This window comes from Sinocyclocheilus rhinocerous, unplaced genomic scaffold, assembly GCF_001515625.1.
Source record: "Sinocyclocheilus rhinocerous isolate Xijiao unplaced genomic scaffold, SAMN03320098_v1.1 scaffold691, whole genome shotgun sequence".
Taxonomy (NCBI): Eukaryota; Metazoa; Chordata; class Actinopteri; order Cypriniformes; family Cyprinidae; genus Sinocyclocheilus; species Sinocyclocheilus rhinocerous.
This window is the reverse complement of record NW_015656606.1, coordinates 873,105-890,601: the sequence shown is the minus strand read 5'-3', so window position 1 is coordinate 890,601 and position 17,497 is coordinate 873,105. Positions and strand designations below refer to the sequence as shown.

Below are 17,497 nucleotides of genomic sequence, written 5' to 3'. Positions count from 1 at the left end.
CATCTTCTTCAATAAAAGTATAAATTCAGTTATTAGTAGTAATGTTAAGTTTAAAAACATGTTATATGTTTAAAAACGATAAATTGTCCCCATTCTGATAGCCTACTGCATAAGTGAAACGTGTAAGAAAGAAAGAATGTGAGATATGTGCCTAGCTTAAAACAACTTCGGTCGATAATTACAATGGACTTGGGAGTTTTATTTGTAGGTTATACCTGTTTGCTGTTGACTTTAAACGGATGTGGCTTTTTACGTCAGTGGAAATTCCCGCACGATGTGACTGCATCTGCATAAAGCCATAATAAAGTCTGCGTCCGTGTATTCTTCACGCACTTTCATATATATTAAGTTATATTACGTGTTTTTAAATCGTTTCTGATCAGATGTCACGCGTGTGTCTGTGTTTCACGGCTGTAGATGAATGTGAGCAAGCGTTAAAGCGCTTCAGTAGATTGTCGATGCGCGTTCTTTACGTTCGTTACGGTGGAAGAAGATCAGCGCAAAGTTTCCCTTTGGTTTCATTTTATCAACACTCATCATGACCCGTCCAAAATGTGGACCAACGAGTCTTGCGAAACTACGGGCGATTTCTAAACCAAAAGCAGCCTTTTATAACCGAGCGGGACTGAATTCAGACTGAATCCGGAGTATCGCAGAAGAGCGTTCCGACTCGCGCTCGATCCGGATTGTTTATCGCGACGCTTCGTAAACAGACGAAAGAGCGCAGTTTAAAGTCCACGCGATTATGGTAAGAACGCCTGTTTACTGTCGCTCGGTGCTACAAGCAGTGCATATTTCTGTTTTGTACTTGTGTTTTTGTAGATGAACAAGATTGTTGAGTTTTTCTTGGAATCGGTTTCGTTCCTCTAGTAGTCAAACGAATCTCGTTTTAGTCACTTGTAATATTTAATCGTTTGTAATATTTAATCGTCACTTTATGATATTTAATCGTTTGTAATATTTAATCGTCACTTTATGATATTTAATCGTTTGGCCGATTTTAATTGCGAAACCCGTATGAATAGTACTTGAATAAATATGTTCTAAGAACGTCTTGCTGACGTTCCCTTTAAGTTCTAAAATGTTATTTCTGAATGTTCTCTCAAAACGTGCAGTGACTTGATGTGTTGTCTTTTTTTTTTTTTTTTTTGGTTGTTTGAAGGTTAGCGAAAACTACTGGGATCCCTGATATACATACCTATAGGACGTTTCCTATCAGATGTCAAAAAGACGTTTAGAAGATGTCTTTAAGATATTTATGAATGTAAAACTGACATCTTGGAGACCTCTATCAGATGTTTGTACACAGCAGATGCTTTCCAGATGAAGCGATCTTTAACAGACGTCTCGCAGACGTACGTGTGCTATCTGGGATGTTCCATTTGACTATTTTCCAAACATTATGGAAACATTACTTTTGATGTTCTCTAAACCATCTGAAACTTTTAAGTAGTAATGAAAAAAGAACGCCATTAAAGACCAGATAACTTTGAATGAAACGTTGCTTGAAGAAATTATTTGGACCCCGAGATCGCCAATATTAGTATACTTTTTGGATTTCATTGATTAGAACTTCTGCTAATATTCTGAAATTGGACTTTATATATTTTTGTATTTCAATTTGCTTGTTCTTGTTCTATCTCTTCTTAAGCTCCAAATTAATGCATGTTGTTGATGGTTTTGTCTGTTTGTGGTTTGTAATCTGCGGAAAACCGATAAACATATAGTCGTTACAGGAAGAACGTTTGTTCCTGTTTATAAACATGATTATACACAGGGTTTCAAGGTTTTCAAACACCTTTTCTTTGTTACACTCATTCCTCAAATATCCTTTTGAGAAAAAAAAAAACATTATGGAACCATTTAATCTTTAATCGGTCATATTTGAATAACTGAATAATAATAATAATATATACTTGATTGGCCAGTGCATATAGTGATCATACAAGTAACCCAAATCTGAATTTGCCAGCGGCATTAAACCTTCTGAAAGGCACTCAGAGTTTTGTTTGAGGCCTTCGGTAGAAAACTGAACTTTAACTGAACTGATCATATTCCATCTTGGTCCAGGGTTGGTCTTACTGTACAGTAATGCTGAATCATGAGCATTGATTCGTGTTCCTTCTCACGTCTCTTTCAGAGAGTTGCATCATGGCTCTCTCAGGTCTCACTCTGAACAGCTGTGGATCCCAGCAGGAGGTTGAGGATGAGTTCACCTGTGCAGGTGTGTTGAGGGGGGCGCTGGTGACACTGCAGCCCACCGTCGAGCGAATCTTTGGAGTGAAGCTGAGTATCGGAGGAGAGGACGCTCTGTCTGCGCAGAGCGGACAGATTTGGCTGCAGCTGCTGGGGACTGGAAGAGAAGTGCAGGCAGCGAAGGTGCTTCACACACTTTAGACTTAGTCAGACAGACTCTGTGTACCTAAAGTGAAACAACAACATTTACTTATAAAGTCCTGTATGATGTGGAAAAACAAGTCTAAGCAACATAAACAACATCTAATTGCATCACGTTGCATGGCTGTAAAACTGCACGTGCAATGAAAACAGACATGACTTAGTTCATGTCTTCCCATCACATGTATTGGTTTAAGGATTCAAAGGCTATAATTACAATAGAAATGTCTCCTATTAGAATTGCTGAGGGTTTACTCAACTTATATGTTATGCATCTTGTAGCTTTTTGTGAAAGGTGTGGTCAATCAGGAAGCTCAGCAAGAGATCCAGTTTCCTGAAGTGCTGCACTGTGTCTTCTGTGGTGCTAAAGGGCTGTTTATGGATTGCCTGATTAAAAATACCTCCGCTCATATAGTGGTGAGTAAAAAGTGTTTTCTAAAGATCATTTGTGCTACAGCTGTATTTTCTGGTATAGTTTCAATGCTACTGTACTGTAACCCCTATTAAGAGTATATAGCTGAAGGTTTTTATGTGTAAATATGTTACTTTTCTTTGCACAGCACAAAAACATTAGAGCCATAAACTTTGTTTATGAAACATTTACGTTCCGATCTAACTTGCGCAAATATCTGAAGATGGTGTGTGCATGAACAAGCTTGATTTTCCACCCCGCCTCCCTGCAGCAACGCCTTTTTTTTACTATGCATGACATAATTTCCATATGCATATTTCCATCCAATAGTAATTCTACCACCTTTGTTACTCGAAACTAGGAAAACAGAAGGTGAGACAGACACCACAGTGGCCTCTGTGCCCAAAAAGAGAGATATTTCACTGCTAAAAATCATTTTCTGTCTTGCTGTCCTGAAACATATCTAAACATCCATAAAACAAGATAAAGCTTACCTAAGAAAATCAAAATGCATAAAATGCATGATCGATGTAACATAAGAAACGACATAAAAATGCATAAAATGCAAGATAAATGTAACAAAAAATAAAAATGCATAAGATCGAATATGAACATTACATAAAAATGGCATAAAAAAGACATGTTACTTGGAAAAAAAATGCATAAAATGCAAGATAACAGTTAACATGAAAAAGTGCATAAAATTTAAGATAAATGTAACAGGAGAAACAAAATAAAATTGTGTAAACTTCAAGACAAATGTAAAATGAAAATCAAAACAAACTACATAAAATGCTAAATAAATGTTACATTGAAAACTAAAAAAAAAGTAAGAGATGTTACTTGATAAAATGCATAAAATGTAAGATAAAGGTTGCCTGAGAAACAAAATAAAAATGCATAAAATGCATAACTTGTGCTTTCTGTATTCGGTTCTGAATATTACTTGGACACTAATAATAAAAGAGTGTGCATGCATGGTCCACATTTTGTAGATATTTAAAACAAGTAAAAACAAAAAAGGTGTATTAGGAAATGTATGCACTTTTCAATAATTTTTTGAGGCCCCAGGAGTGAGTACACTTTGATTCTTTGTTGACTTCATGCACATATTCATTCAGTATTCATTTCTTTAAACTCAACATTTTGCTGCACTTTTAAATCCAATTTTTCAAGTCTGACCCTAAATTGTAAGGTTGCTTACCGAGAGTAAGTTACAGCATACATATAACAATCCAGCTTCTGTTAATGAACATTACGTGACTAAATCTGTCCTACAGGTGGGATCCCAAGGCATCGTCCTCATAACCGGGCTGGCGGAACCTGTAGTGAAAGCCTATTCCTTTATTACAGACCTGGTGGAGAAGTACAAGAGCAGCCAGGGACGGCGTACTGAGGCTGGACTCGAATCCTTGGAGTCGCGTCGGGCCTTCAAAGCCATCGTGGAGAGTCTGGAGGACCGTCACACCCTAGACCTGCTAGTGTTACCTGTGCTGGTGAAAGAGGTTCTGCTGGATTTGGTGAAGCAGTCCGGATTGGACTCGTATGCAAAGCGGGAGCGGGAAGGTCTGATCCCATTCGAAGGCAATGGATCATGGGCGATGCAGAGAACTGTTGATGAAATTGATGTCTCAGAAGGACATCTGAGGTCGAATTATAATGCAGAGAACTCACCTTCCCAGCAGCCAGGTCTTTTTCCACAATCTGCCCATCACAGAATTAACGGCACAGATGATTTCGACAGCAAATCCTACAATCCTTTTTCCCAAGGTTTGACCCTTGACCCAACACACTTTGAGTCTCCAGAACGAGGTTCGCCACAAGAAACCGAATCTGAGACGCCATCGCAGGACGCTGTTCTGTTGTCCGCGAGGAGCAGAGAGGATTTCGACCACCTTCTCATGTTCTTCACCGCAATGGGATTTGCCGAGGACGTGGTGCAAGCTGTTCTAACCCGAACCGGCCCCAAAGAAGCCTCGCAGCTTCTGGATTTGATCCAGCAGGAGCAGGACAAAACCGGCCAGCGAAACCGCCGCAGCGAGTCCCAGAATGTGACGGGAATTGGTGGAGAAATGCATGAGGCACTTCAGATACTAGAAGCCAGTAAAGGAGAACCCAACGCTAAAGAGGAAGACTTTGTCTTGGACGTGTTGAAGAAGGCCGCGGCCACTTGTGGCTACACCGAGGAGACGGTAATGGAAGTGTGCAGCAATCTACCCGAGCTCAAGCCACACGAGCTGCTCATGCAACTGCAGAAACAAGGAGAGGTGAACAGGACGAGAGGTGGCAGTAAAAAAGCTGATTGGAAGATCGGTCCAAATTCAGACGCAGATCTCAACACTGGGAGTGGAAAGGCTGGAGCAGAGATCCACGCATCCAAACCAGTGAACATTAATGGCAGGCCTTCATCGGTGAGAGGCCCACCGCAGACGACATACTCCTTTGAAACCTTGGACTCCGAAGTACAACCAATGGATTCACACGTCCGATCACCTCCACGGACTATCCGTCAGAACCTGGATTTGAGTTCCCCAAATATCTCCAACAAGTCCATTGCACACAATCCTCAACATGACAGATCAGGTGCAGCATCTGTGGTCACAGGATCTCAGCGGTTCCTCGAGAGCCTCAAGACGCCCTTCAAACTGCAGCTGTCGGATGAGCCTGGTGACCCCATGCTGCGTCAGATCATCATCGATGGGAGCAATGTTGCAATGAGGTAAAAAACACAATATGATGTGTCTTGTAGTGGTCAGAATGAGAACAGAGTGGGTGTGTTTCGGTTGACTCCCTGATTCTCGCAAAACGCATCATATGCATTCTTGTCTGTCAACAGTCCATCTCTATAGTGTGTTGTTGCACTTAAAAAATAGCAAGTATTGATTGGAATTTCAGACGTAGTGACTGATATCTTTTGGCATTCGGCATCTTTTTTAAAAGTATTGTGTCTGTAGCCATTACAAACTACAGTGCAACATTCTTAAATCAAAAAACATTTTCTTGAGATGCACAATGACATCTTAAGGCAAGATACGACAGGTCAACACAGTAAAATGTTTACTAATAGACAGTGTGCGAGTTACGCAGTGACCATCGGGCACATGGGGGGCACATATTTTTTATGTTTTAAATAGGGCTGTCAAGTGATTATTTAAAAAAAAAAAATGTAATTACATAATGTGCCGATTAATTAATCAAATTAATCTCAAATTAATGAGATTAATTAATTAACATGTACATCATGTGCCGATTAAAGATAAAGTTATTATTAAATATAATACTTATCATTGTGTTAATTTAGAAAAAAACACTGAATAGACATTACAAAAAGGTAGCTGAAATATAAGTAGCTTTAGAAAGAAATATTTTAATTCAACAAAAAAAATACAAATAAATAGTGAACTATGAAATTATTTGAAAAAGAAACGATACTCTGAATATAAAACTAAATGAGCCAGTAGGAGGCGGCAAATCCCTGTCTTAAGTGAGTCATTCAAACATTCATTCAGTCGATTCGTTCAAATGGCTGATTCATTCAGAAACGAAGCAAGTGACTGCTTTTATGAATGGTTCACTGAATAATTGATTCACTCGATTCATTTAAAAACGTGGATTCATTAATGAAACTCCGCTGTGTGTTGATCACAGACGCACAACAGTTCTCCTAGGGCTTTATTTTCATTAGTGAAATTACTGACAATGTGTCTAAAATGTAATTATTCACACCTTTACCTTATCTTCATTTTAAGGTAAAAACGTTTATGTAACCTATTTTTGTCTTTCTACCAGCCAATGATGATTCTGAAAGAAAATACGCAGTGTTTGTTATAGTAACACATGCAGCTTTCACGCGCATCTGACGGACAGAACCGCGCGCTTGTATTTCGGCGGTGCTGTTAATGTTATGGTTATTTTAGCAAGTAGTTTGCTCCATAAATTCAGTTCAGCAGCATTAAGTTGAAGAGGGTAAACTTCATCACTCGACTGAATCTGCATTTAGGGGAAGTCGTGGCCTAATGGTCAGAGAGTCTGACTCGTAACCCAAAGGTTGCGGGTTCGAGTCTCGTACCGGCAGGGATTGTAGGTGGGGGGAGTGAATGTACAGCGCTCTCTTCCACCTTCAATACCATGACTGAGGTGCCCTTGAGCAAGGCACCGAACCCCCAACTGCTCCCCGGGTGCTGCAGCAAAAAATGGCTGCCCACTGCTCTGGGTGTGTGTTCACGGTGTGTGTGTGTTCACTGCTGTGTGTGTGCACTTTGGATGGGTTAAATGAGCACACAAAGCACTAATTCCGAGTATGGGTCACCATACTTGGCCACATGTCACATCACTTATCTTAACGTGCATTTTAGGTGTTCTTGCTCCGTCCAAGCAATAAATACACGTCTTTGATTGAGCACTGTAGCGTATTCTTCAACCGCTCAGGTACTGTCAAAACGACCCATTTCAGGAGCTGCCAAAATTATATTTTAAAATCAGTTAGGGCTATAGAAATGTATATTAATATTTACAAGTAAATCTCCATAGCCGTCTTTATATCTGACCCCCCTACATCTAGTTTTGACGTCCATCAGGGGGGATCAAGCCTTCTTTAGGGGGGTCAGACCCCCCCCAAACCCCCCCGTAATTCGCACCCTGCTAATAGATAGATATCACCATAGTTTGACCAGCTGATTAATCACAGTACATTGAGACAATTGTTGTGTATTACAAGTTTTCTTGAATTAAGTGTTTAAAAAACGGAATGTCAGCCAGGTTAAAAATTCTTGTTTGGTTTTGTTGACATATTAGAGTTAAAGGTTTTTACAGAGGGGATTTTGGATTTCTCTTTTTATCACTCCAAAAATCTGAAAATACTGTCAACAGCCATAAAAAAATAAACTTTTACCATTTTTTAGGAATAAAATGTATAAAATCAGGCAAATGACATACAGTATGAACAAACCCCTCAGTAAAAATCTTCATAATATAGAGAGGAATAAAACTGCTAAGTCTGGTGTCTGTAAGTGCTGCTGAAGTGGAGATAAAACTCATTTTGAGAAAACAGCCTTTGAAGATTGTATTGTACATATGCAAATAGACAAAGTGCAATAATAAAATCATGTGAATGAAATCTGAACAAACCCCTCAGTGAAACCCTTCAGAATATAGAGAGGAATAAAACTGTAAGTTTTGATGTCTGTAAGTGCTGCTGAAGTGGAGCTAAAACTCAAACGGCCTTTAAAGATATGTACTGTGATTGAGATCTACAAACGCAAATAGATAAAATGCAATAATAAAACCAGGCAAACGATATATCAACAAACCCCTCAGTAAAAACCTTCAGAATATAGAGAGGAATAAAACTGTAAGTTTTGGTGTCTGTAAGTGCTGCTGAAGTAGAGAAACAAACTTGTTTTGAGAAAACTCCTTTAAAGTTATGTATTGTATTTGAAATTTACTGATGGATATAGCACTAATAATATAACGCTTAAAAGTGTAATTTGGATGTTTTCTTTTAACTATCCTGAAAGAAGACATGTTATGGAGTTTTTTTAATGAAAAATTGGTCAAAAGTACGTGAAAAAAAACTATATGTGACAATAGGATCAGGAAAATACTGAAAATAATGTTTTCTCTTTGAATTATTTCTCTCTCTCTAGTTCTTGTTTTAAGCATAAACTCAGTTAATTTTGAAACAAGACTTCTTCATATCTTTTGTCGTTTTGCATCTCCAGTAATTGTATCTTGATTTAAGAATGTTTAGATGTTTGTGCTGGAAGACGAGACAGAAATACAGAGGAAATGTCGTGTCTTCTTGTCAGATAATATGTTTTGTGCAGTGCATTTAGTGAATTTCTAGGGAGGGAATGTTTAAGTGCACTAGTTCTGGATCGCTTTTGACATTATCTGACATGAGCTAGGGAGTGAAATGAAACACACCCAGGGTAAAGTGTAAAGAGCAGCAGAATTGTGAATCTGATGCATATCCTCCGCAGTCACGGTTTGGGGGTGTTTTTCTCCTGTCGAGGCATCGCTCTGGCCGTACATCAGTTTTGGGCGAGAGGTCATCGTGAAATCACTGTGTTCGTCCCTCAGTGGAGACAGAAGAACAACTCAAAGGTTAAAGGTGAAGCTCACTTTATGCCGTGACATCTCAGTGTATTGTGACAGCAGTGAGTGTGTCATCATGTGGCTCTTGTGTCTTCTGTAGAAAGGCAATACATGAATGAACTCCATGATCTGGGCTTTCTAAAATACACTCCATCCAGAGAGGTCGAGGGCAAGAGAATCAACTCATATGATGACCGGTAATTAACCATTTAATCTCAAATCAACACAATCATTTATGTTAAACTGTGTGATCCAAATAGATGGATATTTTACATGCAATTCAAATACATAAATCTTAAATTTAGGTCTGAATATTTGTTGAGTGCAATAGTGTGCAGAAAATCACTTGCAGCTGAGGCGTAAACTAAAATAGGAAACGTGTAGGAAAGAAATCAGTGCTGATTCGTTAGTTAATGAGTGATTGTTTGTTAGATTCATGCTGGAGCTGGCGCAGAAGACGAAAGGAGTGATTGTGACTAATGACAACCTGAGAGATCTGGTGGATGAGTCGCCTGCGTGGAGAGACATCATAAAGAAAAGGTGGGCATCGATAAAATATTTCTGAATTAGATTATTAGTACATTTCAGTATCGCATAAAGTATATTTACAGTCATTTGCTCTCGCTTTGTCCCCCATCTCAGATTTTATTTTCCTAATATGTGACCCTGGACCACAAAACCAGTCATAAGGGTCAATTTTGGGAAATTGAGATTTATACATCATCTTAAATCTGAATAAATAATCTTTCCATTGATGTATGGTTTGTTAGGATAGCACAATATTTGGCTGAGATACAACTATTTGAAAATCTGGAATCTGAGGGTGCAAAAAAAATTCTTTAAAGTTGTCCAAATGAAGTTCTTAGTAATCAAAAATTAAGTTTTTATATATTTACGGTAAGAAATTTACAAAATATCTTCATGGAACATGATCTTTACTTAATATCATAATGATTTTTGGCATAAAAGAAAAATGTATAATTTTGACCCATACAGTGTATTTTGGCTGTTGCTACAAATATACCCCAGCGAATTAAGACTGCTTTTGTGCTGCAGGGTCACATATGTTATGATTGTTTTATGTGTAAAGCGAGGTCTTCATATTTGAAGCTTTCCTGAAGCATCTTAAAATTATCCCTTTGACGGTAGCTCACTAGGTTTTGTCTGTGTGAATAGGGTTTTGTATCCGCTGTCATTTAGTGATGAAAGTGTTGTTTCAGTTTGCTTCAGTACGTGTTTGCCGACCATCTCTTCATGTTACCTGACGATCCTTTGGGCCGCGGTGGTCCTCATCTGAGAGACTTCCTACATAAACACAACAGGTGCTAACATCCACACCACATCACGCTGTCTTCTAGAGATCACTGAATTGGGATTGTTTTTATACCAGTTATTTTTCACTCAAGTGTCTGAAAACTGTGCACAGCTGTTCAAAAGTTTGGGGTTGTAATAAAGTCTCTTCTGCTCACCAAGGCTGCATTTGTTAGTTCAAAAATACAGTAAAAACAGTGAAATATTATTCCAAATTAAAGCAGCTGTGTTCTATGTGAATATCTGTTAAACTGTAATTTATTTCTGTGATGCGCAGCTGTATTTTCAGCATCATTACTCCAGTCTTCAGTGTCACATGATCTTCAGAAATTATTCTAATATGCTGATTTGCTGCTCAAGAAACATTTCTGATTATTATCAATGTTGAAAACAGTCGTGCTGCACAATATTTTTGTGGAAACTGATATATTTTATTTTTGCAGGATTCACAAATGAATAGAAAGTTCAAAAGAGCAGCATTTATTTGAAATAGAAATCTACTGTAACATTAGAAATGTCTTTGTCACTTGTTTTGAACAGTTTAATGCGTCCTTGATGAATAAAAGTATTCATTTCTTTCAAAAGAAATATCGCACCGACCCTTAGCTTTTGGATGTTAGTGTTGGCTGATATAACGAGCGGTAAGTGAGAGCTTGTAACACTCCAAAGAGAAAGGAAAACTTGAAATCGCATCATATGACCCCTTTAATGCATCCTTGATGAATAAAACTAATAATCTCTCTCAAAATAAATCTTACAGATCCTTAACTTTTGAACGGTACTGTACATAATTCATTTCTACTTTTGACACAAAAACATAATGCACTATTATTATAAAACGGATAGTTCCGGTCCTTGATTCTGATTGGCTGAGCCGCGTTCAAAGCTGTTGTAAATTACTCTACAAACATACATGTTTACGTTTGTCTGTTGCTCGGCAACCACTTTGTTACAACCACAACTGATTCTGAGGAACTACATTGTTTGGTGGAAGAATACTGTTTTTATTAATATCATTACACTTTATTTGCTCTGTTTTATTTTGTGAAACCTTACTACGTATATGGAATAACCGTTTTAATAAAGCAATAAGCCCTGTGAAGCCGTGGTTTACAGTGACTTTATAACAGCTAAGGCTCCGCTTCACGTCGTACCTAACAACGCCCCTTAGCTGTTATAAATTCACTGTAAACCACAGCTTCTTGGGGCTTATTGCTTTAATATATTTAAATATGAATAATTATTATGAAATTATATTTAGGCAGGGATTGCAAACTAATGGCTACAAGTATTTTGTATTTTCATCAGTATTATGTGTTTTGCTGAAAATGCAAACAGTCCATTAACACACGCTGATGTAATGGGATTGTTGGGTTTTGTTGTTTAGGAGATCCACTAATGATGCCATTTATCTGTAGAACACCATTTTTTAAATATTAAAGCACTTATAAATGATTAATATCATAAAATATGTCACTATATGTGACCCTGGAGCGCAAAACCAGTCATAAGAGTCAATTTTTTTTTTTATTGAGATTTATGCATCATCTGAAAGCTAGATTTAAATAATAATAAATAATCTTTCCATTGATGTATGGTTTGTTAGGATCGGACAATATTTGGTCGAGATACAACTATTTTAAAATCTGGAATCTGAGGGTGCAAAAAAATCTAAATATTGAGAAAATCGCCTTTAGAGTTGTCCAAATGAAGTTCTTAGCAATGTATATTACTAATCAAAAATTAAGTTTTTATATATTTACGGTAGGAAATTTACAAAATATCTTCATGGAACATGATCTTTACTTAATATCCTAATGATTTTTGGCATGAAAGAAAAATCTATAATTTTGACCCATACAATGTATTTTTGGCTATTGCTACAAATATACCCCAGCGACTTAAGACTGCTTTTGTGCTCCAGGGTCACACATGTTCTCAAAAATTTGACAACAAAAAACAAAACAGATTGTAAAATAACATGTGTTGTGTTTTTGTGGCTGTACTTTCGCAGTAGTTTACCTGTTCCAGGCAGTCACTCATACGCAGGTGCATCTGCGTCCTTTCCTCACTCGCCTGCGGCGGCGCACGCTCACACCGAAGTGCTGCGCTACCGAGACTGGACACCGGGGGGTCCCAGCAGAGGTCAGGGGTCAGGCAGAGGTCAGGGGGATGAGGGCGAGGGCCGTCAGGAGGTCAGGGAGAGGTCGGCGGAGGAGACGCTGAAGCTGCAGCAGAGTTTAGTGCAGATCTTTCCTGCCCAGGAGAGCGTGATTATCATGATCCTGCAGTGTCACCCGAGGATCAGAGACGTCAGCCGACTCACAGACCTCATCCTGGAGCAACAGGAATAAACACAGACGAGCAGAGGAAGACTACGACAGGCAGCGTCTGGTTTTGAATTGTGATTGGATGTACTAAGCAATACAAAAGAATATTCCTGACAAAATAATAATTCCGTACGATTCCAGAGCTATTTGGAATTTCCCATCTGTCTTCTAATGTGCTTTCAATTTTAAATATAATTTATAATTTACATAATTTATATTCAACAAGTGTGAATGATGAATACAACTTTGTAACATTTTAAAACTACAATCGTGCTTTAGAATGTGCTTTTAGGAGTTTTTAATCTGAAATGTTAACTCTTGATACTATTTATCTTCACATGCTCCTTTCTTAATGTAAGGATAATGAAGAGACGACGAGTGTTAGAGACCAAATCAAGCAAAGAATATGTCTTAAAGAGTACATTTATCTTGTTTTCATGTTTTTCTTTCAGGGACGACGGATGTTGCTTTACTCTGGCTTGTTTACATTTAGTATTTTTATACAGATGTTCATTAATGTGCTCTGTCCCTATTAAACAGCAAGTTTTCTGCAATGTTATGTTTAAATGTGCAAATGAACTGGATAGAGTCAGGTTCAAAATTCTTGTTTGATTTTGTTGACATGTTAGATTAAAAGGTTTTTATAGAGGGGATTTTTGATGTCTCTTTTTATCACTCCATGAATCAGAAAATACTGTCAACAGACGAAAAGAAATGCATTTTAACCATGTTTTTAGGAATAAAATGCTATATATAAAATCAGGCAATTGACATATGAACAAACCCTTCAGTAAAAATCTTCAGAATATTGAGAGGAATAAAACTGCTAAATTTGGTGTCTGTAAGTGTTACTGAAGTGGAGATAAAACTCATTTTCTGGAGGAAGCGTTATTATGGATTATAGACTCTATGGTATTTTAGTTGATGGACTGGAGTGCTGTGGATTACTTGTGGATTATTGTGATGTTTTTATCAGCTGTTTGGACTCTCATTCTGACGGCACCCATTCACTGCAGAGCATCCATTGCTGAGGCACTGATGCAATGCTACATTTCTACAAATCTGATGAAGAAACAAACTCATCCTGATCTCACATGACCTGAGGGTGAGCTCATTTACAATTTTGGGTGAACTATTCCTATTCCTAAAATATCACAACAAAACACACTGGATATTTATAAAATCATCAGAGATTAGTTTGTAGTCTATTTGTGGAAACTAAAGTTAAACTCACCATAAAATACAAATTTACCATCTATTTTCTAATTCCACGTTTTAGATCTTATTGTAAACAACTCATTCGTGCAAATGTTTCATTTTTAACAAAGTGTAAACCTTATAATGTTGACCGGAAATTCCGGTGAGAATTACAGACTCCTCCTCATTTAAGCCCCACCCCTGCGTTTTTGAGAGACACGCCCACATCTCAACATCCAATCAACAACTGATGCACAGAACCAAGTCCTGCCCTACATTTGATCTTTATGGAACAAAGACATGTTGCTGCTTCAGCTTCATGGTGACTTTGATCAGAATCTGACGTAAAAGCAGCTCACCGTCTTGGCAGATGAACGGTCTTGTTTCAGCCCATGTGTTTATATCTGAGAGTCTTTGCAGAACACAAGCTCCAGTGCCATCAGGCTCGCCGATGGACCAGTGTCTGATCATGGAGCTGCTGTTATCCATCCATCCGAAAGCATCTTTAAACAAATACAATTTTTCTGTCTAAATAACTACATAATAAACTAAATAAGACTTGGACTTGCTAATACAAAAACATAGCTAGGAGACAATTATATAAAACATAAATAAAATGCAGTGTTTCTGAATTCTCAAATATTAACCCGTTTGGAAAACAACAAATTTATTCGGATCAATTACTCAGATAAAATCTATATAAAAAATCTCATTATTATAGTGCATTCAAATGTTTTAAATCAGAAAAAAAAACAGTACAACAAATTATGCGTGTCAAACTATACTGTATTATTTATTTTCATGTTACAAAAATGAGAATTGTAACAGGAAAATGTTATGGAAATAATTTCTAATTACAAATATCTAAATGGTCCTAAAAACAGGAGTGAAATATAAGATATTTAGGCCTATAGGTAAGATTTATGTATATGAATTGCATATAAAATTGCCATCCATTTGGATTACACAGTTTTAACACAAACTAATAAACCTCAGTCATAAAACAGGTCAGATTTCTGCAGGATTTCTCTTTAAAAACTAAATCTATTTGACTTTATTTAAATAATTGTATTGTCAAATCAGCATTAAATCTGTTAATTGTAAAAAATCAATGACATTTATTCAGTTAAAAGGTATGAACATGGTCAAAATATGGCTAGCTGTGAAACAAGCAATATTCAGTTAAAATGCATGAGATTAAAACTGACTGCAGTTATTGATGATAAATATATAAATCTGGTTGTTGTGCATTTAAAACACATTCAGTTTATTCGCACTTTTACAGAAATCTGACCGGTTTCACTAAAGGTTATTATCGTTTACTAAAACTAAAACCAGAAAAAAATCAAGGCAAGGCAACATTTCTAAATCTACTAAAACAACCAAAACGGACATATTAGAATATATATATATAGAGAGAGAGAGACATGTTTAAAAAAAAATACAAAAACACTAACATTTTAACATAAATTTAAATGAAAACAGAAAATATAAAAATAAAAACTAATTCAAAGAACAGTATCTCAATGATACTAAAATAAGACTGGTTTCACCAAATATGCATCACATTAATTTTATTATTTTATGTTAAAATGGTGTAATGCAAATTAATTGACATTTTATATGCAATTAAAATCTTAAATTTAGGGCTGATTTTTTTTTTTTTTTTTGAGGTAGAAATACTGCATGCTGCAGATGACCAGTGAATTTATTTACTGTGTCCTTACCATCATAGCAAATGAACGGATATTAACTTGTACATGAAACATCCCAAAACTCTCCAGCGCTATCGAAGGCGCCACAATTTTCATTTCCACCTTTATTTTTTAAGTTATGCGAGAGTCAGCCATTTTTAAGTCAGTTTAATATAATTTAAGTTCAAATAACTTGTATAGCCAATTTGATTATACTTAGAAATATAAGGGAGCAACTGAATTAAAAAAAAATTTGAAGTGGGTGGAAATTGTTTACAGTGCAGAAACATTATATGATATTAATAATCAGTGATTCAAATGCCAGCTGTAGAAATTAGTTTGAATTTATTTCATTTTATTTAAGAAATTATCTTATTTAATGGACAGTGGTGGAAGAACTCTAAGGAATTCACTCTTAAGTAATTAAATAATTGATTAATATTTAGTGAACGATGCACATATACTTACCCAAAACAAACAACATGAGATTCATTTCTGGACCTATGGCTTCAGACGACTTTCTTCCTAAAATCTGAAAGAAAAGATTTTAGAGTTTTTTGTCTTTCATCAGAAGATAGCAAAAGTGTTTTTACTTTAAAAAAAAAAAAGTTAAATGCCAAATGAAATGCAACAGAAAACCAGATCACCAAGCCACGTGAGAAACCCTTATGGAAAAAAGAAAAGAGGCAGAAGTCTTAGCAGTTTGTGTGTGCCAGTGTGATTTTATTTCTCTTTAAAGCTCAAGAGTACTCAAGCAAACTCCCAGAACGCAGCTTTGCAGTATCCTCGCTGAATAATAAATTGCTTGCGATGTTCCTTGGATGAACACATAAACGCAAACAGCTTCAAACATATAATATATTTTTCAAAGAAAATAATAAATTAGGCCATACAACATATAAGACAGATAAGATTGTTTTGTTTTGGAAAATATCTTGACATGTGTCCCTATATCTTCAGCCTTCATGAGGATGCAAAATATTTAATAAGCGGCACATAAACCAACCTGTTTAAAATAATAGGACATGGATTGGTTATTCTGTAAGGTTTTGTTCATTTTTTTTAAATAACACGGGTTTGGGATGGCATGAGAGTTTGTTCTAAGAAATGTTTCATTAAACTCTTACAGTGGAAGGTGAAGTCTTTAATCTTTAATAGTGCATAAGGATGCATAATACATTGTGTAATTAATGCCGTTTGTGATGATCTTTCAAGTATGACTTGCAGCTTCAGAAACATTATAACCAAAATCTCTCACAGCAAACATATCTGTCCTCAGATTGTGTTTGCAAACACCATATATATATATATGAATTTCTGAATTGATTCACATTAATTTAAACTGATTACTGGTGGGTTTTCAAAGCAAACCACTAAAAATACTCAATAAATAAACTGCGAAAATAGAAAGTATTTATAATGTGTAAAAACCAACAACAACAAAAAACAACTGTCAAAATGTGAGTAAATATTGAACATGATCTATAACAGCTCCGTAGCCACCTCTGGTGGTGAACTTCTGAAGTTACAGGAGTGGATTTGTCCTGTTGTATTTTAGTTATGAATTGTTAAGAATATGATGACATTGCACAACAAGAAAATCCGTTTTAGGGATTTGGAACAACATGTCATGTGAATAAAAGATGCCAATTTCACTTCTGGGTCAATTCAGGGCCATAACCACCATAGAGTGATTTTTTCCCCTAAAAATAGTTCATAACAACAAAAAAATAGAATTGCAAGAAGAATTGCAAGTGTTCATGCGAACAGCTGGTGAGTCATGTTCTCAGTGTCTGAGAGCTTCTCTTTATTTACACAGTTGTGTAATCAACAGTATTCAGGCAAAATAAAAGCTTGAGGGTTTGAACATTTGAAGGTGAAGAATTTAAGAATTGGATTTACTTGTTTATTTGCATGTCATGTGACTATTAACCGACAGAGGAATCGCTGGCATAACCCATTAATTAATTCTTTGAACATCATATTTACACGCATGTAAGATGCAGTTTCAGCATTTGGGAAAAAATTACCTTATGCTACATCCTACGTCCTCCGCCGGA

The 17,497-nt window shown here is 36.6% G+C and overlaps 1 protein-coding gene across 2 annotated transcripts; it reads left to right on the top strand.

Annotated features, from left to right (window-relative positions):
- The first annotated feature begins 210 nt into the window (after window positions 1–210).
- On the top strand, window positions 211–12,986 carry khnyn (KH and NYN domain containing). Of its 2 annotated transcripts, none has more exons than XM_016528228.1 (9): window positions 211–748; window positions 2,141–2,379; window positions 2,680–2,814; window positions 4,090–5,528; window positions 8,791–8,921; window positions 9,006–9,102; window positions 9,338–9,445; window positions 10,126–10,227; window positions 12,231–12,986. In XM_016528228.1, exons 2-9 carry the CDS (start codon window positions 2,152–2,154, stop codon window positions 12,568–12,570), a joined length of 2,580 nt encoding a protein of 859 aa, XP_016383714.1. In that variant the 5' UTR covers window positions 211–748; window positions 2,141–2,151; the 3' UTR covers window positions 12,571–12,986. The 2 variants fall into 2 exon arrangements, with proteins under 2 accessions (XP_016383714.1, XP_016383715.1); XM_016528229.1 differs by lacking the exon at window positions 211–748 and adding an exon at window positions 1,330–1,355.
- The last annotated feature ends 4,511 nt before the right edge of the window (window positions 12,987–17,497 follow it).

Coding starts and splice junctions, on each gene's coding strand:
- khnyn (XM_016528228.1), top strand. CDS start 2,152: ATGGCTCTCTCAGGTCTCACTCTGAACAGCTGTGGATCCCAGCAGGAG. Junction 2,815..4,089: donor ATACCTCCGCTCATATAGTG/GTGAGTAAAAAG, acceptor TCTGTCCTACAG/GTGGGATCCCAAGGCATCGT. Junction 8,922..9,005: donor GAACAACTCAAAGGTTAAAG/GTGAAGCTCACT, acceptor TGTCTTCTGTAG/AAAGGCAATACATGAATGAA.